General features: G+C 45.1%; 2 protein-coding genes across 7 annotated transcripts in view; one reads left to right on the plus strand and one right to left on the minus strand.

The window, feature by feature from the left end:
- Window positions 1–1,472: 1,472 nt before the first annotated feature.
- Window positions 1,473–15,213, minus strand: LOC143957051 (uncharacterized). Of its 2 annotated transcripts, none has more exons than XM_077467186.1 (9): window positions 15,059–15,213; window positions 14,306–14,432; window positions 11,772–11,945; window positions 11,580–11,685; window positions 11,214–11,311; window positions 11,022–11,121; window positions 10,828–10,929; window positions 10,637–10,735; window positions 1,473–2,979 (listed from the first exon to the last, which is right to left on the minus strand). In XM_077467186.1, the coding sequence occupies exons 2-9, from the start codon at window positions 14,381–14,383 to the stop codon at window positions 1,775–1,777; spliced, it is 1,962 nt and encodes a 653-aa protein (XP_077323312.1). In that variant the 5' UTR covers window positions 14,384–14,432; window positions 15,059–15,213; the 3' UTR covers window positions 1,473–1,774. The 2 variants fall into 2 exon arrangements, with proteins under 2 accessions (XP_077323312.1, XP_077323311.1); XM_077467185.1 differs by having other exon boundaries at window positions 14,306–14,437; window positions 15,059–15,212.
- A 6,049-nt stretch (window positions 15,214–21,262) lies between these two features.
- The window catches only part of LOC143957062 (uncharacterized), a 43,848-nt gene continuing 38,858 nt past the window's right edge, over window positions 21,263–26,252 (plus strand). Inside the window, exons 1-2 of one of the 5 annotated variants that reach the window (XM_077467203.1) lie at window positions 21,267–21,454; window positions 22,631–22,748. In XM_077467203.1, the coding sequence (XP_077323329.1) occupies window positions 22,656–22,748 (93 nt within the window). In that variant the 5' untranslated portion in view covers window positions 21,267–21,454; window positions 22,631–22,655. Of the gene's footprint in view, window positions 21,514–22,630; window positions 22,749–23,961; window positions 24,542–26,252 lie in introns of all 5 variants that reach the window. The other 4 variants (XM_077467202.1, XR_013270050.1, XR_013270048.1 and 1 more) reach the window with 4 other exon arrangements.

Here is a 26,252-nt window from a genome sequence, read left to right on the forward strand (position 1 = left end):
CACACAGAGCGTGGCTCAGCCATACCCATTCCCAACTGGCAGTGACTGACAGTAGAGAGAGCCAATAGCTCCCAGTGCTGTCTCAGCCAATGAGCAGGGAGAGACCTTGGAGAGTCAAGGCTCCCGCGCACATTGCTGGAGGAAGATCGGGCACAGGTGAATGTAATGTGGTAAAGACAGGTTCCTCAAATTGGGACTTTAAATGGACCACAAACAGTATTATAGTAAAAATATAAAAAATGTATTGAACATTGATATTAGTCAACGCCATAGGAGTGGAAATAAAAGCAACAAACGCATATGTTGGGAACAGCGATGGAAGCAGCTGAGAAGAAAGCCCAAAACCTGTCAAACAGACAGAACGGTCAACGCGTTTCAAAAAAACTAAATGCAGATCTTCAGGGACAGAGGGCTTACGAGTTCCAAATCTGTAGCTTATATCCCAAATGTTAATGCTCCACCCATACAGAGAGAAATCATAACTCGACAATGAAAAGAGAGCTATGTCTGTCAGAGCAGCGCACAGGCATCAGACCAGGGAGATGGTGACAGACAATGATCCCCATAGGACGAAGTAGTGTCCAACTACAATATTTGTGGTATATATTGACAGTGACTCTAGAGGAAAAATATAGTGCTTGTTCCCCATAAACACGAACCGGTTCAGTGCTGGGTGGAATCTGTGTCTTGAATCCAATCCTTTACAGGTTGTAAGATGTTACTTGAATCTACCTGATGGCTGGATAGGTCCTATTGATCTTATAGCCAAGATGGAATGGTGTGTCTGTTTCTGTATTCTGGATGGAACACCTCCTCTAGTCTCTGTCAATATATACCACAAATATTGTAATTGGGATTACTTTGTACTATGTGGATCATTGACCATCGCCATCTCCCGGGTCTGATGCCTGTGCGCTGCCCTGACAGACATAGCTCTTTTTTCATTATCGAGTTCTGATTTCTCTCTGTATGGATGATATAAGCCACAGATTTGGAACTTGTAAGCCCTCTGTCGCCGTCCGCGTTAGACGTTCTGGGCTTTCTTCTCAGCTGCTTCCATCTCTGTACCCAACATATGTGTTTGTTGCTTTTATTTCCACTCCTCTGTCATTGACTGATATCAATGTTCAATAAATTTGTATATTTTTACTATAATACTGTTTGTGGTTCATTTAAAGTCACAATTTGAGGAACCTGTCTTTACTCTATGTATCAGGGATGTGGTCCACAATCAGTATAGTCAGCTAACTGCGGCAAATAGCCTATGTATTACAGGTAAGTGTAAAGGGAGGCTACTGTACAGAGAAGGTTTTTGTCTTCATGCATAGAATACAGGAAGGTAAAAAACCTTGAGCCTTTACAACCACTTTAACTTTATTGTATTTCTCTGTATTTATGTACTTACTGGTCAGCATAAATCTGAAAGAATATCTAAAATAGAATGAAAACAGATGCAAACTGGAAACACAAAAGAAATTAAAAATCAATGTATTGAATGCTGACAAGTAGGCCTAATCAAAGTGCGTGATGCCAGTTTCCTTTCTGTACAAAAAGTGTACTCATCAGCCATAAGCCATCTCTGGAAATGTTACATAAAAGTAAGATATAGAAGGGCAGAAACAGTATCATACGTTCAGAAGACGCAAGTGATTTATTATTTTTTGAACTAGTACTGCAATAACCTCCCCCGCACAGGGCTCATGATGTTGTATGCAGACCGCCGTTTGAGTTATTCGGAATAACCTGTTTTTAACAAAACATGTCTATAATTCTTTTATGAAAAATATGGCTTCTGCCCAGTGTGATTTCTCTGATGTAAAAGGAGATTTTTTTTCTCAGAAAAACTTTTCCCGCACTGCAAACACGAATGCGGCTTCTCGCCCTTGTGAGTTTTCCTGTGATAAACATAAGCTGAGCGCATAGTAAAACATTTCCCGCACTCTGAACATGAATACGGCTTCTCCCCCGTGTGAATTCTCTTGTGATCAACAAGAGCTGAACTTGTAGTAAAACATTTCCCACATTCCGAACATGAATACGGCTTCTCCCCCGTGTGAGTTCTTCGGTGATTAATAAGAGCCGAGCTTTCAGTAAAACATTTCCCGCATTCTGAACACGAATATGGCTTTTCTCCAGTGTGAGTCCTCTGGTGATAAAAAAGAGCTGATGGCGCAGTAAAACATTTGCCACACTCTAAACAGGAATACGGCTTCTCCCCTGTGTGAGTTCTCATGTGATTGACAAGCCCTGAATGTGCAGTGAAACATTTCCCGCATTCCGTACATGAATACGGCTTCACCCCAGTGTGCGTTCTCTGATGTTTGACAAGAGCTGAACTCTCAGTAAAACATTTCCCGCACTCTGAACATGAATACGGTCTAACTCCAGTGTGACTTCTCTTGTGATGCAAAAGAGCTGAACTGGAAGTAAAAAATTTCTCGCATTCTGAACATGAAAATGGCTTCTCCCCAGTGTGAGTTCTCTGATGTTGGAGAAGACGGGCATTTGTGGTAAAGCATTTATCACAATAGGCACAAGAAAACGGCTTCACACCTATGTGAACCCGTAGGTGGTAATTAAGACTTGACTTCTGGCTGAAACATTTTTCACACTCTGAACAGGAATATGGCTTCTCTCCAGTAGATGTTTTTTCTTCATTAATTAAGCACAATTCCCGAAGAAAACATTTTCCACACACAGAACATGGTCTTTCCCCAGTGTAAGATCTTTGGTGCACGGTGAGAGTTTCCTTTCTGGTAAAAAATTTCCCACATATGTAACATGGGAACTTGTCTTCTTCTCTATGGTCTGTATGATGATTGGTGGGAAGCAAGTGATCAGGTGTAGGGGGATCAAATGACACATCATTGCTAGGAAGGACTGAATGGGTATTTAAAGTAATGGGATCTGCTCCTAGAGAACTGGATGCGATGAACTTTATGGGATGTATCGTCATTTCATTCTTGATGTATTGTCCATCTGGAGGAAATAAAGATAAAAAAAAATTAGAACATTTAAATGACATGTTGTCTGCAATAAAAGGGTTTTTAATACCATTTGTGGGCATTAAAATGTTCTAAATTTTGTTGTTTACATATAACAAAACATAAATAGGCAGCAAGTAGAAATCTAGGCTTAAGGTTTTTTACCTTCATGCATTCTATGCTATGGTAAAAACCTTCTGTGAGCAGCAGCCCCCTCTAATACTTACCTGAGCTCCCTCTCAATCCAGCGATGTCCATGAGAGCCTCCACTCTCACTCCTGATTGGCTGAGGCAGCCATTGGCTCCCGCTGCTGTCAATCACAGCCAGTGAGCCAATCAGAAGAGGGAGGGGGCTTGGCCAAGCCGAGGCTGTGAGCTTGGGTGCCCTCCATAGCAAGGCGAACTCAACAGAAGGGAGGGACCAGGAACGTAGGCAGGGAACCCGGGAAGAGGAGAACTGGGGCTACTCTGTGCAAAACCACTACACAGAGCAGGTAAGTATAACATATTTGTTATTAAAAAAAAAAAAAAAAAAAAAAAAAAAAAAAAGGCTACTCTCACTTTAAGCTGCTTTACTATAAACCCTGCTGCTTACAGAGCTCAATAGCTCAAGCTCCAGTCTACACACTTTACTTTCTCTTTAGAAAACCCATAATGCTGTGATGTAATATCAGTGTAAACAAAAAAAAACCTGTATTACATATTTATTTTAAAACAATGTTCTATAATTGGTAAAAAAAAAAAAATAACTGACCCTAGAACATGCATTTCCATCTACAGTATTTCACAACGTGAGTACACCCCTCACATTTTTGTAAATATTTTATTACATCTTTTAATGTGACAACACTGAAGAAATTACACTTTGTTACAATGTAAAGTAGTGAGTGTACAGCTTGTATAACTGTAAATTTGCTATCCCCTCCAAATAACTCAACACACAGCCATTAATGTCTAAACCGCTGGCAACAAAAGTGAGTACACCCCTAAATGAAAATGTCCAAAGTGGGCCCAATTAGCAATTTTCCCTCCTCGGTGTCATGTGACTCGTGTTACAAGGTCTCAGGTGTGAATGGGAAGCAGATGTGTTAAATTTGGTGTCATCGTTCTCACTATCTCATACTGGTCACTGGAAGTTCCACATGGCACCTCATGATACAGAACTCTGAGGATTTAAAAGAAAGAATGGATGCTCTGCAGAAATATGGCCTAGGCTATAGAAAGATTGCCAAGACCCTGAAACTGAGCTGCAGCACAGTGGCCAAGACCATACAGCGGTTTAACAGGACAGGTTCAACTCAGAACAGGTCTCACCATGGTCAACCAAAGAATTTGAATGCACGTGTTCAGTGTCATATCCAGGAGGTTGTCTTTGGGAAATAGACATATGAGTGCTGCCTGCATTTCTGCAGAGGTTGAAGGGGGTGAGGGATCAATTTGGTCTGCATGGCTGTCGTCCCAGAAAAAGCCTCTTCTAAAGATGATGCACAAGAAAGTCTGCAAACTGTTTGCTGAAGACAAGGAGGACATGGATTACTGGAACCATGTCCTGTGGTCTGATGAGGCCAAGATAAACTTATTTGGTTCAGATGGTGTCAAGCGTGTGTGTACTCCTCACCTGGTTGCCGCCAAAGACAAGTGTGTCTTGCCTACAGTCAAGCATGGTGGTGGGAGTGTCATGGTCTGGAGCTGCATGAGTGCTGCCAGCACTGGGGAGCTGCAGTTCATTGAGGGAACCATGAATGCCAACATGTACTGTGACATACTGAAGCAGAGCATGATCCCCTCCTTTCGGAGACTGGGCCGCAGGGCAGTATTCCAACATGATAATGACCCCAAACACACCTCCAAGACGACCAATGCCACTAAAGAAGCTGAGGGTAAAGGTAATGGACTGATCAAGGATATCTCCAGACTTAAACTCTATTGCGCATTTGTGGGACATCCTCAAATGGAAGGTGGAAGAGTGCAAGGTCTCTAACATCCACCAGCTCCGTGATGTCATCATGGGAGGAGTGGAAGAGGACTCCAGTGGCAACCTGTGAAGCTCTGGTGAACTCCATGCCCAAGAGGGTTAAGGAAAATGATGGTGGCCAAACAAAATATTGACACTTTGGGCCCAATTTGGATATTTTCACTTAGGGGTGTACTCACTTTTGTTGCCAGTGGTTTAGACATTAATGGCTGTGTGTTGAGTTGTTTTGAGGGGACAGCAAATTTACACTGTTATACAAGCTGTACACTCACTACTTTACATTGTAGTATAGTAATTGTAGTTACTATAAATCCTAATAAACTTTGTTAGCAGAAGATCATAAAACCCTAGCATTAACAAATTCCAGTGAGACAGCTTGAGCAGGGCAGGGAGTTTTCTGAATGTAATTTAGCACTCTGCACAGCTTGGTTAAAGCCGTCATAAATCGCTAATGGTTATCATAAGCAGTACTTAGCAAATTCTGGCAAGCAGAACACTGATAAGCAGAGACCCCATACTGAGCCTATAATAAACAAGTTGGTAAAATGTAACTGGTATGGTGCCAGTTAGGATCAATCCATGTTTGGAAGTCTGACTTTCTCTGACTTTTTCAAACAACTCAGCCCTAAGCCCCCTAAAATCAGTCATAATTTCAGATTTCTGATATGTTACCCACTTGCTGACCGCAATACATATATATATGTTGTGGTTTACCGGGGTTATGGCTGAAGCTATCAGCCATAACCCGGCATATTTTTTTTCAGGCGGCTTTCTCATGAAAGAGCTGTGAGCGGATCATGAACAGCTGGAATGCTTTCAGAAGTGGCGGGGGGGGGATCTCCCCCACTCCCGTCGGTGTTTCTCTGGCTTACTGTTTTCACCAGCACACCCAAGAAATGATCCAACTGTGCGGCTGGCTGGTCACAGAGACGATAAAAGTCTAGATCGTCTTTTGATCGCCTCAATGGCCTTAGAGGACTAGAATGACATTGTGATGTCACTTCTGGTCCAGGGTGAAGGAAAACAATATTTTGTTTTTAACCCCTTGGCACCAGCTCCCGTTACCACTTTAAGGGCTTTGGAATGCCAGGAGGGCTTTTTTTGCCATGTCACCGCTGTGATTGACTAGCTTTCCTTTTGCCGCCAGTTATTGATGCTATTGCATGCAAATATGCGGTCGCTTGGTGCCAAGGCCCAGCCGCCGAGAGGCCACATATTTGCGTGCACTCAGCGCACACAGGTTAAAGCAAAAGATACATTTTTTAGTTAGTTAGTTTTAGTCTTAGTTTTTATGGGGTCTTTTTGACTCCAGATCTCTCTATAACAGTGGTTCTCAACTCTTGTCCTCAGGACTAGGGATGGGCTTTATGTTCGGACCAAACATTAGTTCGACTTGGACATTGGCTGTTCGCCTGTTGGCCAAATAGCAAACAATTTGGGGTGTTCGCGCAAAATGCGAAAGCCACAGAACACCCTTTAAAAGTCTGTGGGAGAAATCAAAAGTGATAATTTTAAAGGTTAATTTGCAAGTCATTGTCATAAAAAGTGTTTGGGGACCCTCTATTCCCAACTGAGAGACTGTGTTTTGTTCAACGTTTTATGCAAATACAAATTCCTCAAAAGGGATTCAAGTGTTGGTCTCTGCAGTTATTGGGCCATCAACCTCAAGAACACCTAGACAAGAACGAGGCGGAGAAGGTAAGCGGTAAGCCCAAAATAACCAGCCGCTCCTTCGGGGGTCGGTGCTACAGAAATAAAAAGGGACAGTGTGGTTACTGTCAGGTAACTCAGGTAACCTACTTTTTTTTTTTTAAAGCGTCGCCTGTGGAGATTCATTAAGTACTGTAGTTTGTCGCCATTCCACAAGCGTGTGCAATTTTAAAGTGTGACATATTAGGTATCTATTTACTTGGCCTAACATTATCTTTCATATTTTACAAAAAAATTGGGGTATATATTGTTTTTTTTAATTCAATAAAGTGTATTTCTTCCAAAAAAAATTGTGTTTGAAAAAAACCTCTACACAAATGTGTGCAAAAATCTCCATTTTGTTCCCTAGGGTATCTGCTAAAAAGAAATATAAAAAAAACGAAAACTGGATTTAAACTTGTAAACAAAGTGCCAGAAATACCAGTTTAAATACCTCTATATTACAAGGTGCAGGAAGCAGATTAGACACATTGCATCTCTTCTTGAGGGTAACTGGCATCACAGCCATACCATATATTAGTACCTGGGTCACCTACTGGTGGCACTGTGCTTTCCAGAGTGGAAAGTTGTTGTAGCAGTGTCCACCGGCAGGTGTCTATCTGCAGCCACCAGTTACCAGTAATCAGTCTCCACCCTTTGCTGGTTGACGGGAGGGTATTTAGTCTCTCCTCTGCCAGCACACTTCACGTCAGTTTTTTGTTTTGCTGTGCCAAGTCAGATGCTGTTTGCCTATGACCTGTGTTTCTCATCTTGTATATATTGGATTTATAGTTAGGTGGTTAAGTATTTTGTCAGTTAATTGTTCATGTATATTTTTATTTTTGCTCGTGTTTAGATTTCTTTAGTTGTATTATCCCTTTTAGATTGTAAGCTCTAACGAGCAGGGTCCTCCGATTCCCCTTGTATTGAATTGTATTGTAACTGTCTGCTCTCATGTTGTAAAGTGATGCACAAACTGTTGGCGCTATATAAATCCTGTATAATATTATAAATAAATGAAATAAACAATATTATAAAAGTGTAGCCATGCAGATCTGGCCATCTCTACCTCTGATTCCTGATGCCATAATTGATATCTATCAAATCAGGGTGTTATGCTGTGCAATAATGTATTAATTATCAGGCTATAGCATGAACTTATATGAAAATATGTAAGCAGTTAGAAATCTGGCCAGGTGGGTGGGTCTGCTGGAATGCAACAGGTGGGCAGGAGGGTCTGCAATTGGTGGAGTAGCAACATTACTCATAGGCTTACTATGGGCTATACAAGGGATATGCAATTAGCGGACCTCCAGCTGTTGCAGAACTACAAGTCCCATGAGGCATAGCAAGACTGACAGCCACAAGCATGACACCCAGAGGTAGAGGCATGATGGGACTCGTCGTTTTGCAACAGCTTGAGGTTCACTAATTGCATATCCCTGGGCTATACTATTTGCCATCCATTGCCTGCACTCCTGTCTCTCCCCTGAAGCCGTGCCCTAAAAAAAAAAAAAAAAAAAGGTAAGTGTATGCATCTTTCTTCAAAGGGGTAGTTAGTAAAGGTGTTGGAAGGAGGGTGGGAGCAGATTTAAGATCAGTCGAAATTCCACTTTTACAGTAGATACTGTGAGCATTGAATGTTTCCAATAAACATGTGGTGGCAGCTAAGATTGTGCGTGTAAAGGGTTAACTGTGTAGTGCACTGACCCAAGTGATGATCTCTCTCAGTTAGCTGGCACTAAGATTGTTGCCCTGTGAGCTGGAAACTCTCAGTGCAGGGTGAGACTGAGAGCACCATCATGACAACGATGTGTTATTACACGGGGAAAGGAGTACCACACAGATAATAGGTTTTCATTTGGTTTGCCAATTTCAGTTTAAAAATCTTGTCACCAACTATGAGGGAGATTTACTAAAGCTGGAGAGTGCAAAATCTGGTGCAGCTCTTCATAGAACCAAATTAGCCTCCAGGTTTTATTGTCAAAGCCTAATTGAACAAGCTGAAGTTAGAAGCCGATTGGCTACCATGCACAGCTGCACCAGATTTTTCACTCCCCAGTTTTAGTAAACCCCCCCCCCCCCCGCATTCTTTTCTTTTTCCTTTATGTAAATATTTTTCCTGACCTGCAATGTGTCTCTGATGAACGGCCAGGAAGAGTTGATTTACCAGTACAGCATTCTTGCTTCTTACATGTCACAGCCCTCTCCTAATCTGGGAGTTTTGACTACTGTCTGTGCTGGCCAAGCTCCTACTCTCACCTCTCTACCTTATATGTAACAGCCAGCAGGAGGAGTGAAAAAGAATACTATATAGTCTTAAAGTGGTTCTAAAGGCTCAAGGTTTTTTTTTTACCTTCATACATTCTCCTGTGTGCAGCAGCCCCCCTAATACTTACCTGGGCCCAATCTCGATCCAGTGATGTGCACGAGTCTCTCGGCTCCAGGGGACTCTGCCCCTCCTGTGTGCAACAGCCCTCCTAATACTTATCTGGGTCCCATCTCGATCCAGCAATGTGCACAAGTGCTTCGGCTCCTAGGAACTCTGCCCCTTCTGTGTGCAGCAGCCCCCCCTAATACTTACCTGGGCCCAATCTGGATCCAGTGATGTGCACGAGTGCCTCCGCTCCCAGGGACACTGCCTCTTCTGTGTGCAGCAGCCCCCTTAATAATTACATGGGCCCAATCTCGATCCAGTGATGTGCACAAGTGCCTCCGCTCCCGGCGACTGTCTTTTCTGTGTGCAGCAGCCCCCCCCCCCCCACAGCCCCCTAATACTTACCTGAGCCCCATCTCAATCCAGTGTTGTGCACGGATGCCTTGGCTGCTGGGAACTATGCCTCTTCTCTGTGCAGCAGTCCCCCTAATACTTACCTGAGCCCCAACTTGATTCAATGAGGTGTTTAAGTGCCTCAGCCTGCGATCTGCCTCTTCTGAGTGCAGCCTCACCTAATACTTACCTGAGCCCCATCTCAATCCAATAATGTGCACGAGTTCCTCAGCTCACAAGGACTCTGCCTCCTCATTGGCTGAGACAGCATCTGAGTCAATCACAGCCACTGAGCCAATCAGGAGAGTGTGGAGGCAGGACCGAGCTGTGGTTCTGTATGTGAATAACACACAGAGCCGCAGGTCAGGAGCGAGCCTGCTCAGGTGCCCCCATTGCAAGCTGCTTACTCTGGGGGCACTTGGCAGGTGGGAGGGGCCAGGAACCCCCGGTGGGGGACCCCAGAAGAAGATGATCTGGGCTGCTCTGTGCAAAACCGCTGCACAGAGCAGGTAGAGTATGACATGTTTGTTACTTTAAAAAGATAACATAAAAAAAAAGACTTTAATATCACTTTAAATCTTATCTAATGTGTGAAATGAGCTAAAAACAACAATCCTCATTGGAGCACCATCACAAATGTGCATTGCTAAGAAACTTTGTGGGGCTCCAACCATCCCTTGGAGAGCACCCAGTGTAAGACAGAAATCCCCATAGAGGGTGGGACTTATACAAACTCACATAGGAATAAAAAACAAACCGTTTGATTTCAAAGCACAGTTAATATACCAATCCTTTAAAACTTCAAGTATAAATCCAATTACATCAGGTCTTATATCATAGACAATTACAATATTGTATCAGCGTGTAGGATTAACGGGTTTCACATAACTTGCTTTCTTAGGATCCACATTTGCATATACATGAATAAAGATGACTGCAGTATCCAAAAATGTCAAAAAAATAAAATAGAAGAGGGCTGTAGCAAACAAAAAGGAACCAGACCTAAAAGAGCAAAAGTCCACCAGGGGGCTTATCTCTCACGGGTGAGGGGTGGCTAAAACCCCATCAAATCAACAACTTTAATTGTGTATTATAAGCTCCCAGAGCATAACTCGTGAGATGGAGCCCCTCTTGGTCTCTCTGCAAGTCTCCAGAATATCACAAGACATTATCACCTCCTTCACAAACTATATGTAATTGGCAATTTGCGCTTCTTACCTGTGCCAATCTCAAAAGGAACTTCCTCCTCTTTAATCCTCACATGTCCTTCTTCCTCTTCTTTTAAATTTCCCTGAATGGCTCTGGTGGCTCCGGGGTCTGTGAATAGAAAAGGGAGAAGAAGAGATTCTTGTAGTGACTGAAAAAGGAGAATCTGGGACTCTTCTCTGGATTTAGTGTTTATTCCTCACCTGTGCTGATCTCTATAGGCATTTCCTCCTCTTTAATCTTCACACATCCTTCATCCTTCTCAGCTTTGACGTCTCTCTGAGTAGCTCTGGTGGCTCCCGGGTCTGTGAATAGAAGAGGGAGAAGAAGAGATTCTTGTAGTGGCTGAACAAGGAGAATCTGTGACTCTTCTCTGGATTTAGTATTTATTCCTCACCTGTGCTGATCTCTATGGGAATTGCTTCCTCCTTAAGCATCTCATCACCCTTCACAGGCATCTCAGCTTCATCTTCAGCTTTGACAGTCTGGTTATCACACTATATAAGAATAATATAGGTGGTAACTTTATCTGCATTATGATTTCAGATCAAACATCATGGCACTTTCTTTAAGACTCAGCTCCATCTACCTTTTCTTCCAGAGGGATCTCCTGATGTTCCTGTGTGGAGTCCCGGGAATACAGAGGACGGGGACATCTCTCTGGGGGATTTCTGTTGCTGGATCCGTCTGTAGGAAACACACACACTGACTGAATACATTGTTTCTATGTCTTTATATCAGAGGATGTGTGTATCTAGGGCAGTGATGGCGAACCTTGGCACCCCAGATGTTTTGGAACTACATTTCCCATGATGCTCAACTACACTGCAGAGTGCATGAGCATCATGGGAAATGTAGTTCCAAAACATCTGGGGTGCCAAGGTTTGCCATCACTGATCTAGGGGTATCCTCAATACTCCTCTCTCCTTTACAAGAAATGAAAGTCTCCTCTTACCCGGTGATGTGAGGGGCGGTCGGTTCTCCATCACAGTCTCCTTGTGCAGATCATTGCAATACAAATACTTCCCTTCTTCTGTGTTTATCTCACACCTTATAGGAACCTGACACACACAATGATACCGTCACCATCCAGACACATCCCTTGTCTGTTACTGGATAATGTCCCAGAATTCCCACCACCGCTCACCTCTACTGTCAGCAACTCAATGATCTTGTTGGTGACTTCTAAGATCTTGTCGTTGTTTATTTCAGGTATTAAAGATTGAGTTGAAGTCTCCGCTACTGGGCTCCGTTTCCTGCTCCAACTTTGTGACACATGAGACATGTGAACGTGAGATGGCTTCTTCACTATAATGCTTTCCTGTATTTTACATAAAGAAGATCATTGACTTCCCAACATAACTCATTGCAGTTTTTTGTCACTAGGAGTCCCTAAAATCCCTCACCTCTCCGGTCAGGTCTGTGTTTATTAATAGAGATAAGAGTGATGTCATGTGACCTCCCAGAATCCTTCTCACCTCTCCGGCCAGGTCTGTGTTTATTAATAGAGATAAGAGTGAAGTCATGTGACCTCCCAGGATCCTCCTCACCTCTCCGGTCAGGTCTGTGTTTTATTAATAGAGATCGGAGTGAAGTCATGTGACCTCCCAGAATCCTCCTCACCTCTCTCCGGTCAAGTCTGTGTTTTATTATTAGAGATAAGAGTGATGTCATGTGCAGGGCCGTCTTTATTATTTATTGGACCCTGGGCAAAACATTTCTTGGGCCCCTCCTTCCATGTAATTTCTCTTAGACTGAAAATCAGTTTACTGAATCAGATCAGGCAACGATTGCAATTGGTTGCCAGAGGTTACAGCGTATCATTACCGCTCACTGACTGGCTACTAGAGGTTACAGCACACATTATGGCTCACTGATTATTTGCTAGAGGTTGCAGCAGATGACTTCTGCTTGATTGGTTGCTAGAGATTACTGTATATCAATACTGCAAACGGATTGGTTGCTAGAGGTTACTGGACATCCTTACTACTCACTAATTGGCTGCTAGAGGTTACTGCACATTATTACTGCTCGCTGATTGGTTGCTGGAGGCTGCTGCATATTTTTACCGCTCAATGATTGGTTTCAAGAGGTTAGTGCACATCATTACTGCTCGCTGATTGGTTGCTAAAGGTCACAGCACATCATCTCCTCACTGCCTGCACACTAGGGACTAGGGAGGCGAGGGGACCCTTCAATAGACAGAAAACTATTAGGGATCCTAGGACTCCTTAGATCAGTGGAAATGCTGGGGGAGGGGGAGTGTGATCAGTGGAAATGCTGAGGGGTTGATGGGATCAGTGGCAGTGGTGGGGGGATGGTATTAGCTAGGAGGCAGTACACTGTGGCAAATTATGAATCATGTAGAGGAAATCTTTGGCAAGTATATAGTAGGGAATTCTACACTGACCACTAATGTGAGGGGTGATTTACACTGACCACCAATGTGAGGGGGAATTTGCACTGACCACCATGTAACAAGGGATTTTATGCCACCCACCAATATAAAGAGGGATTGCTACACTGACACCAATGTAATAGGGGCATTTACACCAACCACCAATGTAAGGGGGAATGTACAATGACCTCCATGTAAGGGGGAATTTACACTGACAACTATTGTCAAGGAGATTTGTACTGACCACCAATGTAAGGTGACATTTCTACACAGACCACCAATGTTCGGGGGGATTTACACTGACCACCGATGTAGAGGGGGGATTTACTACCAATGTAAAGGGAAATTTACATTGATCACCAATTTATGAAGAATTTACACTGACCACCAATGTAAGGGGGACCTTCACACTGGCCACTAGTGTGACTGAAAGGATTGTACACCAAGCCCCAATGTAATGAGAAGATTTACACTGACCACCAATGTAACTGAGACATTTGACCTGCGAATACATTTGTGTATGTCGGGAATGCATGCAAAATCGCTTTCCTGACACCACAGAAACATGCTGCCCTTTAGCAGATACACTGCAGTGCCATTAATTGTTAAGGACACCCTCACACATCTGCTGAGATGTGCGTATTCACATGCACCAAAATTCAGGGTGCTGTGGCCCCATGTTATTTTGAAAACAGGGTTCCACCTCCAATTTTTTTTACCTTTGCAGAACAGGCTGATGTTAGGCTTACTGACCACAGTTGTAAGCAGGACTTTCAAGAATGCCCCTTTACCTCCCACAGTGGGCATCATTCAGCAAAAGTTATGGTGGATATGACCTCAGGCGAGCATGCTATACACATGAATGCCGCCTCTATTTATATATCAATGATGCCGGTCTGTGGCTATTTACATATATTTGCTGCCGCTACATATCAATGCAGGTTATTTACATATAAACACAGGGTCTACAGGTGAATCGTCTGAACACGTCAATGGGGCAGAACTGGGTAGCATTAGTAACAGAACTTCACACTGAGATATCGGGACACAGCACAGGACTAAAACTTCAAGGGAATTTAAACAGGAATAGTTGGCAAGTATGAGGCAGCTACTTTGGGCTCCACAACAATGATGGGGCCCAGGGCAGCTGCCCCTTTTGCCCTGCCTTAAAGACGGCCCTGGCCAAGTGACCTCCCAGAATCCTCCTCACCTGTCCGGTCAGGTTTGTGTTTTATTAATAGAGATAAGAGTGATGTCATGTGACCTCCCAGAATCCTCCTCACCTCTCCGGTCAGCAGGTAGATGATCTCCAATGTGAGGTTTAGTATCCTCTCAGTCATGTGGCTCTGCTCCTTCTCCATCTTCAATCAGTTAACCTGTTTTGAAGTGTTACTTTTATGTGTACTTTGGCTGTTCTTGGACACAAAAATAAGACAAAATAAATATGACGAGTATATATATATACTTTTTTTTTTTTTACCTACCACCTGTGCTGCAGGACAGTGCCCTGATTAAAAGGGTTTGCCAAATGATGTTTACACAGAAATACTTCTGGCAGTGTTGATCTATGTCCCCCGCAGATCTCAGTGGTTCCTGCCATTGACCTCCACATCCCTATTGAGTCCTGTAGTCAATCAGGGGTCTGTGGGAGGAACCACTGAGTGCTGCAGGGGCCACAGGAGATTAACACTGTCACAGGGGTTTCTGTGCAAACGTCACCCAGCAAATCCTCTTTATTATGGCAGTGTTCTACAGCACATGTGTTGGGAGATGTATATGAAGAGAACCTGTCATTCCTGATACTGATAATAATATGGCACAGCTCAAAGCCAGCATTACATCCCATTACAATGGGTCATATTGCTTTCCTTAGGCCTGTTAAGAGGAAGAAGCGAATCTATCATCTCACTAAATCCCAACAAGACTGTGTGCTTACTTTGTACAAGACATGTGACCAGTCACATGACTCCCCCCCAAACTCCATTCTACAGAAAGTGCTGGGACACCTCTTTCTCGTGATAATAAGACGTTATTACCTTCTCCTCGCTAGGCACACACTCTCATGCAGGAAGCTTCTATTAGATATAACAACGTTCCAGCTACAACAAAATGGCCGCCGCCCCTGTACTTCCTCTTCTGTAGCAAACGAGCGCCGTCTAGTGGTGATTCTGTTGCAACTATTTCGTCAGATTTGGCGACCCGTCAGAATGTGTAACGGAAGTGACATTCCATCGCCGCCATCTTGCTACACTCCACACTCCTCCACAGTAAGGATACAGTGAGAAGGAGGAAGCGGACATCTTGTTACACCCACTGGAGTTTTATATTTTACACATTTTTTTTTACAGTACAATGGATTTATATAGTGAAATACAGTATTTAGAACTCCGTCTGACTGGTTACATGTTGAATTTTAAAAGTAGCGGTAAGCCTGCTGATTTCACAGGTTTGCTTATCTGACAGAAGTTCGTTGCTTTTAGAATTAAACATCTAAACATTCATATGGGGTTCTAAGTACTGTATTTCACTATATAAACTCACTTTACTGTTAAAAATAAGTGTAAAATGGAAAACTCCGGTGGGTGTAACAAGATGTCCGCTTTCCCGCTGTAGTGTCACAGTTTGATGCCTATCACAGGATGGTGCGGAAGTGACGTTGTTGCGTACTGCGCATGCGCGATGCGCTCCAAACGCTCGCGCCGTGCGTTCCAACATAGTTTCGGCAATACAGTTCAGCGAAACCATCACATAATGTTACGGAAGTGAAGTTACACACAACACAAACACTGGGCCGTTCGTTACAACACTAATACTTCCCTTGTTACCTAGTAGGTTTTGCATTGCTGGGACTTGTAGTGCCTATCCTGAGCTACATGCTTCAATGTTCAGTGTCCTCATCCCTATCCCCATGCTTCAATGTTCAGTGTCCATCCTTATCCCCGTGCTTCAATGTTCAGTGTCCTCATCCTTATCCCCGAGCTTCAATGTTCAGTGTCCATCCTTATCCCCGTGCTTCAATGTTCAGTGTCCTCATCCCTATCCGCGAGCTTCAATGTTCAGTGTCCTCATCCTTATCCCTGTGCTTCAATGTTCAGTGTCCTCATCCCTATCCCCATGCTTCAATGTTCAGTGTCCTCATCCCTATCCGCGAGCTTCAATGTTCAGTGTCCTCATCCTTATCCCTGTGCTTCAATGTTCAGTGTCCTCATCCCTATCCCCATGCTTCAATGTTAAGTGTCCTCATCCCTATCCGCGAGCTTCAATGTTCAGTGTCCTCATCCTTATCCCTGTGCTTCAATGTTCAGTGTCCTCATCCCTATCCCCATGCTTCAATGTTCAGTGTCCTCATCCCGATCCGCAAGCTTCAATGTTCAGTGTCCTCATCCTTATCCCTGTGCTTCAATGTTCAGTGTCCTCATCCCTATCCGCAAGCTTTAAATGTTCAGTGTCCTCATCCTTATCCCTGTGCTTCAATGTTCAGTGTCCTCATCCTTATCCCTGAGCTTCAATGTTCAGTGTCCTCATCCCTATCCCCCTGCTTCAATGTTCAGTGTCCTCATCCCTATCCGCGAGCTTCAATGTTCAGTGTCCTCATCCTTATCCCCCTGCTTCAATGTTCAGGGTCCTCATCCTTATCCCCGAGCTTCAATGTTCAGTGTCCTCATCCCTATCCCCCTGCTTCAATGTTCAGTGTCCTCATCCCTATCCGCGAGCTTCAATGTTCAGTGTCCTCATCCTTATCCCCCTGCTTCAATGTTCAGGGTCCTCATCCTTATCCCCGAGCTTCAATGTTCAGTGTCCTCATCCCTATCCCCCTGCTTCAATGTTCAGTGTCCTCATCCCTATCCGCGAGCTTCAATGTTCAGTGTCCTCATCCTTATCCCCCTGCTTCAATGTTCAGGGTCCTCATCCTTATCCCCGAGCTTCAATGTTCAGTGTCCTCATCCCTATCCCCCTGCTTCAATGTTCAGTGTCCTCATCCCTATCCGCGAGCTTCAATGTTCAGTGTCCTCATCCTTATCCCCCTGCTTCAATGTTCAGGGTCCTCATCCTTATCCCCGAGCTTCAATGTTCAGTGTCCTCATCCCTATCCCCCTGCTTCAATGTTCAGTGTCCTCACCCCTATCCGCGAGCTTCAATGTTCAGTGTCCTCATCCTTATCCCCCTGCTTCAATGTTCAGGGTCCTCATCCTTATCCCCGAGCTTCAATGTTCAGTGTCCTCATCCCTATCCCCCTGCTTCAATGTTCAGTGTCCTCATCCCTATCCGCGAGCTTCAATGTTCAGTGTCCTCATCCTTATCCCCCTGCTTCAATGTTCAGGGTCCTCATCCTTATCCCCGAGCTTCAATGTTCAGTGTCCTCATCCCTATCCCCCTGCTTCAATGTTCAGTGTCCTCATCCCTATCCGCGAGCTTCAATGTTCAGTGTCCTCATCCCTATCCGCGAGCTTCAATGTTCAGTGTCCTCATCCTTATCCCCGAGCTTCAATGTTCAGTGTCCTCATCCCTATCCCCCTGCTTCAATGTTCAGTGTCCTCATCCCTATCCGCGAGCTTCAATGTTCAGTGTCCTCATCCTTATCCCCCTGCTTCGATGAGGACACTGAACATCGAAGCATGGGGATAAGGATGAGGACACTGAACATTGAAGCTTGCGGATAGGGATGAGGACACTGAACATTGAAGCACAGGGATAAGGATGGACACTGAACATTGAAGCTCGGGGATAGGGATGAGGACACTGAACATTGAAGCAGGGGGATAGGGATGAGGACACTGAACATTGAAGCTCGGGGATAAGGATGAGGACACTGAACATTGAAGCAGGGGGATAGGGATGAGGACACTGAACATTGAAGCTCGGGGATAAGGATGAGGACACTGAACATTGAAGCTCGGGGATAGGGATGAGGACACTGAACATTGAAGCTCGGGGATAGGGATGAGGACACTGAACATTGAAGCATGGGGATAGGGATGAGGACACTGAACATTGAAGCTCGGGGATAAGGATGAGGACACTGAACATTGAAGCAGGGGGATAGGGATGAGGACACTGAACATTGAAGCTCGGGGATAAGGATGAGGACCCTGAACATTGAAGCAGGGGGATAAGGATGAGGACACTGAACATTGAAGCTCGCGGATAGGGATGAGGACACTGAACATTGAAGCAGGGGGATAGGGATGAGGACACTGAACATTGAAGCTCAGGGATAAGGATGAGGACACTGAACATTGAAGCACAGGGATAAGGATGAGGACACTGAACATTTAAAGCTTGCGGATAGGGATGAGGACACTGAACATTGAAGCACAGGGATAAGGATGAGGACACTGAACATTGAAGCTTGCGGATCGGGATGAGGACACTGAACATTGAAGCATGGGGATAGGGATGAGGACACTGAACATTGAAGCACAGGGATAAGGATGAGGACACTGAACATTGAAGCTCGCGGATAGGGATGAGGACACTTAACATTGAAGCATGGGGATAGGGATGAGGACACTGAACATTGAAGCACAGGGATAAGGATGAGGACACTGAACATTGAAGCTCGCGGATAGGGATGAGGACACTGAACATTGAAGCATGGGGATAGGGATGAGGACACTGAACATTGAAGCACAGGGATAAGGATGAGGACACTGAACATTGAAGCTCGCGGATAGGGATGAGGACACTGAACATTGAAGCACGGGGATAAGGATGGACACTGAACATTGAAGCTCGGGGATAAGGATGAGGACACTGAACATTGAAGCACGGGGATAAGGATGGACACTGAACATTGAAGCATGGGGATAGGGATGAGGACACTGAACATTGAAGCATGTAGCTCAGGATAGGCACTACAAGTCCCAGCAATGCAAAACCTACTAGGTAACAAGGGAAGTATTAGTGTTGTAACGAACGGCCCAGTGTTTGTGTTGTGTGTAACTTCACTTCCGTAACATTATGTGATGGTTTCGCTGAACTGTATTGCCGAAACTATGTTGGAACGCACGGCGCAAGTGTTTGGAACGCATCGCGCATGCGCAGTACGCAACAACGTGGCCCGTGTTTGTGTTGTGTGTAACATCACTTCCGTAACATTATGTGATGGTTTCGCTGAACTGTATTGCCGAAACTATGTTGGAACGCACGGCGCGAGCGTTTGGAGCGCATCGCGCATGCGCAGTACGCAACAACGTCACTTCCGCACCATCCTGTGATAGGTGTAGTGTCACAGTTTGATGCCTATCACAGGATGGTGCGGAAGTGACGTTGTTGCGTACTGCGCATGCGCGATGCGCTCCAAACGCTCGCGCCGTGCGTTCCAACATAGTTTCGGCAATACAGTTCAGCGAAACCATCACATAATGTTACGGAAGTGATGTTACACACAACACAAACACTGGGCCGTGCGTCACAACACTAATACTTCCCTTGTTACCTAGTAGGTTTTGCATTGCTGGGACTTGTAGTGCCTATCCTGAGCTACATGCTTCAATGTTCAGTGTCCTCATCCTTATCCCCGAGCTTCAATGTTCAGTGTCCTCATCCCTATCCCCATGCTTCAATGTTCAGTGTCCATCCTTATCCCCGTGCTTCAATGTTCAGTGTCCTCATCCTTATCCCCGAGCTTCAATGTTCAGTGTCCATCCTTATCCCCGTGCTTCAATGTTCAGTGTCCTCATCCCTATCCGCGAGCTTCAATGTTCAGTGTCCTCATCCTTATCCCTGTGCTTCAATGTTCAGTGTCCTCATCCCTATCCCCATGCTTCAATGTTCAGTGTCCTCATCCCTATCCGCGAGCTTCAATGTTCAGTGTCCTCATCCTTATCCCTGTGCTTCAATGTTCAGTGTCCTCATCCCTATCCGCAAGCTTTAAATGTTCAGTGTCCTCATCCTTATCCCTGTGCTTCAATGTTCAGTGTCCTCATCCTTATCCCTGAGCTTCAATGTTCAGTGTCCTCATCCCTATCCCCCTGCTTCAATGTTCAGTGTCCTCATCCCTATCCGCGAGCTTCAATGTTCAGTGTCCTCATCCTTATCCCCCTGCTTCAATGTTCAGGGTCCTCATCCTTATCCCCGAGCTTCAATGTTCAGTGTCCTCATCCCTATCCCCCTGCTTCAATGTTCAGTGTCCTCATCCCTATCCGCGAGCTTCAATGTTCAGTGTCCTCATCCTTATCCCCCTGCTTCGATGAGGACACTGAACATCGAAGCATGGGGATAAGGATGAGGACACTGAACATTGAAGCTTGCGGATAGGGATGAGGACACTGAACATTGAAGCACAGGGATAAGGATGAGGACACTGAACATTGAAGCTCGCGGATAGGGATGAGGACACTGAACATTGAAGCACGGGGATAAGGATGGACACTGAACATTGAAGCACAGGGATAAGGATGAGGACACTGAACATTGAAGCTCGCGGATAGGGATGAGGACACTGAACATTGAAGCACGGGGATAAGGATGGACACTGAACATTGAAGCTCGGGGATAAGGATGAGGACACTGAACATTGAAGCTCGCGGATAGGGATGAGGACACTGAACATTGAAGCATGGGGATAGGGATGAGGACACTGAACATTGAAGCACAGGGATAAGGATGAGGACACTGAACATTGAAGCTCGCGGATAGGGATGAGGACACTGAACATTGAAGCACGGGGATAAGGATGGACACTGAACATTGAAGCTCGGGGATAAGGATGAGGACACTGAACATTGAAGCATGGGGATAGGGATGAGGACACTGAACATTGAAGCATGTAGCTCAGGATAGGCACTACAAGTCCCAGCAATGCAAAACCTACTAGGTAACAAGGGAAGTATTAGTGTTGTGACGCACGGCCCAGTGTTTGTGTTGTGTGTAACTTCACTTCCGTAACATTATGTGATGGTTTCGCTGAACTGTATTGCCGAAACTATGTTGGAACGCACGGCGCAAGTGTTTGGAACGCATCGCGCATGCGCAGTACGCAACAACGTGGCCCGTGTTTGTGTTGTGTGTAACATCACTTCCGTAACATTATGTGATGGTTTCGCTGAACTGTATTGCCGAAACTATGTTGGAACGCACGGCGCGAGCGTTTGGAGCGCATCGCGCATGCGCAGTACGCAACAACGTCACTTCCGCACCATCCTGTGATAGGCATCAAACTGTGACACTACATAGGCATCAAACTGTGACACTACACCCCTTCTCTCAATGTATACTTACTTTAGAGGAGTGCGTGGTGTAGCAAGATGGCGGTGACTAAACTTCACTTCCGTTGCACATTCAGACGGGTCGTCTAATGTGACGAAACCTCTCCTTTGTAACACTATCCTATTATAGGTCAATCAGCTATGGCGACCCGTGAGAAATGGTAATGGGAGTGACGTTCCGACGCTGCCATCAGCGGCCGAGGAACGCAAACAGCAAGGAAGGTGAGGAGGCGTGGCAGAAGTGGGAGAAGGGGAGATAGTTGCCCGCAAAGGAATCTGAAGTTTGTATATTTATCTTGCGAGGGGGAAATATAATAGTTTGAAGTATTACTATAGGAATGGGGTTTTCATGGCTGGAGGGATTTAGCTAGTGGCGAGTTGTGGTAATTCATATGATAGTGAAGATACTAATCTGTATTAGCCACCTAGAGCGCCACCTACTGGCTGAATAAAATGATACAACATATTTGTATGTTATAGTGCTTGAGAACTCACTGAGCTGTTTGGTCCACTGATTCTCAACTACTGTGCTGGGGTCTGGTACTGGGCTACAGCCTTCCTCCTGCCGATTATTGGTTTCCTGTTTGATCTGACAAAGAGACTTTAGCAGTTGGAGCAGATGGGGGCTATGGCTTGGCAGGAATGCTTTTCCTGCAATGCCTCTGTCTCCTGGAGTGGAATTGAAGATGTGGAAGTCCTTCTGGCCAGCTCTGGCTTCTCTAGGCACCTGACAACCCCAGCATAATGATGCCCACCAGGCTCCAGCTTCCCATCTGGTACAGGCTAGCAGCTGGAGATGGAGAGAGTGGTACAGGAGGCCGGCAGGAGTGCTGCACAATGTAGATCTCGGTGCCATGGGGATCTTGGTGTTATGGATGATCTCTGATCTCAGTGCCATAGAGGATCTTGGTGTCATGGTGGATCTTGTTGCCATTAGGGACCTTGGCACCAGGAGGATCTTGGTGCCACTGGGGATTTTGGTGCCAGGAGGATCATAGCATCATGGGGAATCTTGGTGTCATTGAGGATTACGGTGCCATGGGGGTCATAGTGTCATGGGGGATCTTGGTACCATGGAGGATCTTGGTGTCATGCGTCCAAACAGGCCTGCACTCATTGCTACTTACTATCAGCGTGATGTGTCCTTTGTGATGCTGGCTCCTGGTTTAGTGGAAACCTTGTTCCTCTGACCCGCCCTTATCACAGTAATCTTGCATAATGTGGCAGGGATTAATAGAGCTGAGGAAGTTGTGACAAGCAGTCATCAAGAGTGCTCACCTATCTCCACCCTTTCCACCCCTCCATTCATAGACGCTGTACTATTGCTTTAATGAATAAAACATGATCTATAAATCGAGGAGGCAAACCTTACAATCATCCATCGTCCTCCTTTCATAGATCACTTTTTTATAGAAGGGACAGTATGCATCGGAAGACTACGATTAGGGTTAGATCGGAGGGGGAATGTTTCTACAAAATCAGGAGACAGCAACTCAAGAGACACATCACACTGACAGTAAGTAGCATCCCTTTTTTTTTTTTACTACACTGCATTTGCCATTGTGATAAGCATTTAGGTTCCTCCACCTAAACCTCACTCATCCATATCATTGTGGACCTTGCTTTGTGCATTGGTGTGCAGTCATGTTGGAACAGGAAGGAGCCATCCCCAAACTGTTCCCACAAAGTTGAAATTGTCCAAAATGTCTTGGTATGCTGACGCCTCAAGAGTTCCCTTCACTGGAACTCAGGGGCCAAGCCCAACCACTGAAAAACAACCCCACACCATAATCCTCCCTCCACCAAATGATTTGGACCAGTGTACAAAGCAATATACATAAAGATATGGATGAGTGAGTTTGAGGTAGAGGAACTTAACTGGCCTACACAGAGTCCTGACCTCAACCCGATAGAACACCTTTGGGAAAAATTAGAGTGGAGACTGCGAGCCAGGCCTTCTCCTCCACAACAGTGCCAGGCCTCAAATGCTCTTCTGGAAGAATGGTCAAACACTCCCATAGACATACTCCTAAACCTTGTGGACAGCCTTCCCATAAGAGTTGAAGCTGTTATAGCTGCAAAGGGGTGGGGGGGGCAACTCAATATTGAACCCTACGGACTGGGATCCCATTTAAGTTCATATGCATGTAAAGACAGGTGTCCCAATACTTTTGGTAATATAGTGTATATTCAAAGAGGTATTAGAGATCTAGAAAAAATAAAATATACAATCATTCAACCTGTCGAAAGGTTGACCTGTTTAAAAAGGAAGGATTTTGGACACGGCTGATCATGTGGTAAAGAGTCTCTGTCAGAGACTCTTTACCTAGATCAGAGTTGTGGTGTGTCAGACTGAGAAAACCGCAACAACGATCGGAGCAATGTGAATTGTCAACAATTATTTGACCTGTTTAAAAAGGAAGGATTTAGTAAATGCAAGTTTAAAAATGGGAGTACTGGCTAAAAAAACGCTAAATATTTGAACTCCACTGGTGGTCATATACCAATTATTATATAACAATTTATTGTTTATTCAAAATGTATAAGAACAGAGAGGTTCCCAGGGAGGACAAAAGCTAATGGAAAATGCTCCATTACAGCTGGATTGACAGAGTATAGATTTCTTTTTGAAACCTAACATATACAAAAATTTTTGGCAGAATGTTAAGAAATAATAACTTGTCATACCAATAGAGAATGTGCTAATTTATCCTCTAATCGTCTTTCAGGACAGCCACATTGGAGACCTTGGCTCCTCCCCTCTGTATTAAACACTGCACCAGCCTTCTTTAAATTTCATCCTACCCTGCTGGCTCCTCTGTTATTTGTGTTTCCTCCAGAGGGGAGACAGGGAGGCTCAGGCAAGAAGCCCTGAAAAGGGGCAGAGGCTCTTTGGACAGGCCAGGTAAAACATACCTGGTGAAGATCACCACCCCCGCATCCCTGAGAGCAGTTGGAGGTTGGGGGGGCTTCGTTTTTGCTACCGAGTGCGGTAGAAGGAAGTGTAGCCCAGTTTGTGGTTCTACACTGGCAGCAGCATGGTAGTACACAGCCACGCCAGGCTCTAGAACCGCACAGAAGCTGGGTGGCAGGTGACGTCACTTCCGGCTGAAAGGGTGGGCACTTCTGGTTGATCCGCGGCTTCCGGTTCTGGCCATGGGACATTGACAAGGAGCCATGCATGGGCTGGAGAGGGGCTGTGATTGCTGTAGAGCCAGCACAAGCTCCGGTGGCAGCACCAGAAAAATGTCAGAAGCAGAAGGAAGAGACCAGACTGCTCCAGCTGAGGCCAGATCCAGCTACGCTAAGGTAAGGAAGCCTAGGGTGGAGCTCCCCTTTCCAGAATCTCTAGTACATTTGAATCTTTTAAAGCCTTTTATGAAGGGTTTCAGATCATGCAGCTTCAGCCTGCTCTTCCTATGACACAACAGGTAGCGTTACCAAAAACGCAAGTATTACCATCCACTAGTGCAGGCCCCTCTATTGTCTCCAGGGAAGGGGCTGAGGAAGAGACAGACAGTGCAGCTTCCGGCTCCCAAGAATCTTGGGGAGAGGCTCTCGATGGGGATTTCAGAAAGCCATTCCTGTACAAACTGTCACTGGAAGAGGTGGACAGTCTCTTGGGGGCCTTTTATACCACAATAGGTATGCAAATAGAAAATAAACCCTTATCTCTACATGATAAAATGTATGAGGGCCTAGGGGAACAGGGAAATAAAAAAAAAAATCCGGTACATGAGGTTTTAGTAGAGGCAATAAAAAAGGAATGGCAGGACCCAGAAAGGAAACCATTTTTTTTTCAAAAGCATTAAAAAGTAGCGTTCAAAAGAAATCACAGATGATTCTGTGTCAGTTTGGAATAAAACCCCAAAACTAGACACAGCTTTTTCCCAAGTCTCGAGGCACACAGACTTGGGCTTCGGGGACATGGGGGTCCTATCCGACACAATGGACAAAAGGATGGCCTCCCTCTTAAAAAAGTCTTGGGACTCAGGCATGGCGACCGAGCTCCGGAATGGACACTGGAACTACAAGCTCTACTTGGCCGCTGGAGAGAACACAGCCACATCCGAGATCAACAACACCATCGGCGCACACACTAGCCGCCACTGCTCCAGCGGACCCGACAGCAACTCTTGGCCATGCCGAAAAATAAAAAGGATGCCTTGCAGCCACAAAAGACACGGCAACAACTCCTACAGACAGAACCAGAGGAGACCTGAAACAAACTACAACAAAATGCAGCAGCTCATCCTCCAGGACAGCTAGCCCGACTGTAAGCAGCCCATCAAAGCAAAAGATTAGGACAAAGCCCCCAGAAAGGTCACAACAATATCTTTTGAGGAATCACAAAATTCCACACAAGTGGAAGTATCCCGCAAAACTGCTAATTGCATACAACGGGTACACAGTACTTGTCTCCAACCTGGATGAGGGAATTGCAGCTCTGCGATCAATGGTACATAATATCACCCCAAGACTCAGGAGAAACAACACCGCTGGCACCCAGACCAGTTCACGATGATTGTCAGGAAGTATCATGAAAACGGTCTAACAAAAAGAGTGCCGGAAATCTCAAACAAACATACAACATAATATCCATCTCTCTCTGTATCCGGGGGTTACAACTCAAACTCCCTGGTTATCCCTCTAACTCTAATAGCAGCTATGACTGCACATGGATCGAAAGGCAGATCCCTTTCTTAATGTTTTTTTCAGTTTTAGTTTTAAGTTTACTATGCTCTTATTGTTCGTCAAGCACCATGTCCGTTAACAACAAAAGAGGAACGTCAACAAGCACAACCTGGACATCACCGCCTGGCACAGAATGCTACCTACCAACTGAGAATTGTATCCACAGAAAAGAAAATCCAGCCACAGTGAGTACGACATCACTCCACGCGCTCTAAGACACTATAATGACCATAAAGTGTTTATCCATTAATCCTAAGGGCCTCAACCACCCAGCCAAAAGGCACTCCATGGGGTTAGAGGCCTTGAAGTATAAAGCTGATCTCCT

Source organism: Lithobates pipiens, unplaced genomic scaffold (assembly GCF_037356315.1).
Source record: "Lithobates pipiens isolate NorthernLeopardFrog02 unplaced genomic scaffold, aLitPip1_a1.2 Scaffold_51, whole genome shotgun sequence".
In the NCBI taxonomy this organism is placed as follows: Eukaryota; Metazoa; Chordata; class Amphibia; order Anura; family Ranidae; genus Lithobates; species Lithobates pipiens.

Coding starts and splice junctions, on each gene's coding strand:
- LOC143957051 (XM_077467186.1), bottom strand. CDS start 14,383: ATGGAGAAGGAGCAGAGCCACATGACTGAGAGGATACTAAACCTCACA. Junction 11,946..14,305: donor TCTACCTGCTGACCGGAGAG/GTGAGGAGGATT, acceptor TGTAAAATACAG/GAAAGCATTATAGTGAAGAA. Junction 10,930..11,021: donor TCCCATAGAGATCAGCACAG/GTGAGGAATAAA, acceptor TTCTATTCACAG/ACCCGGGAGCCACCAGAGCT.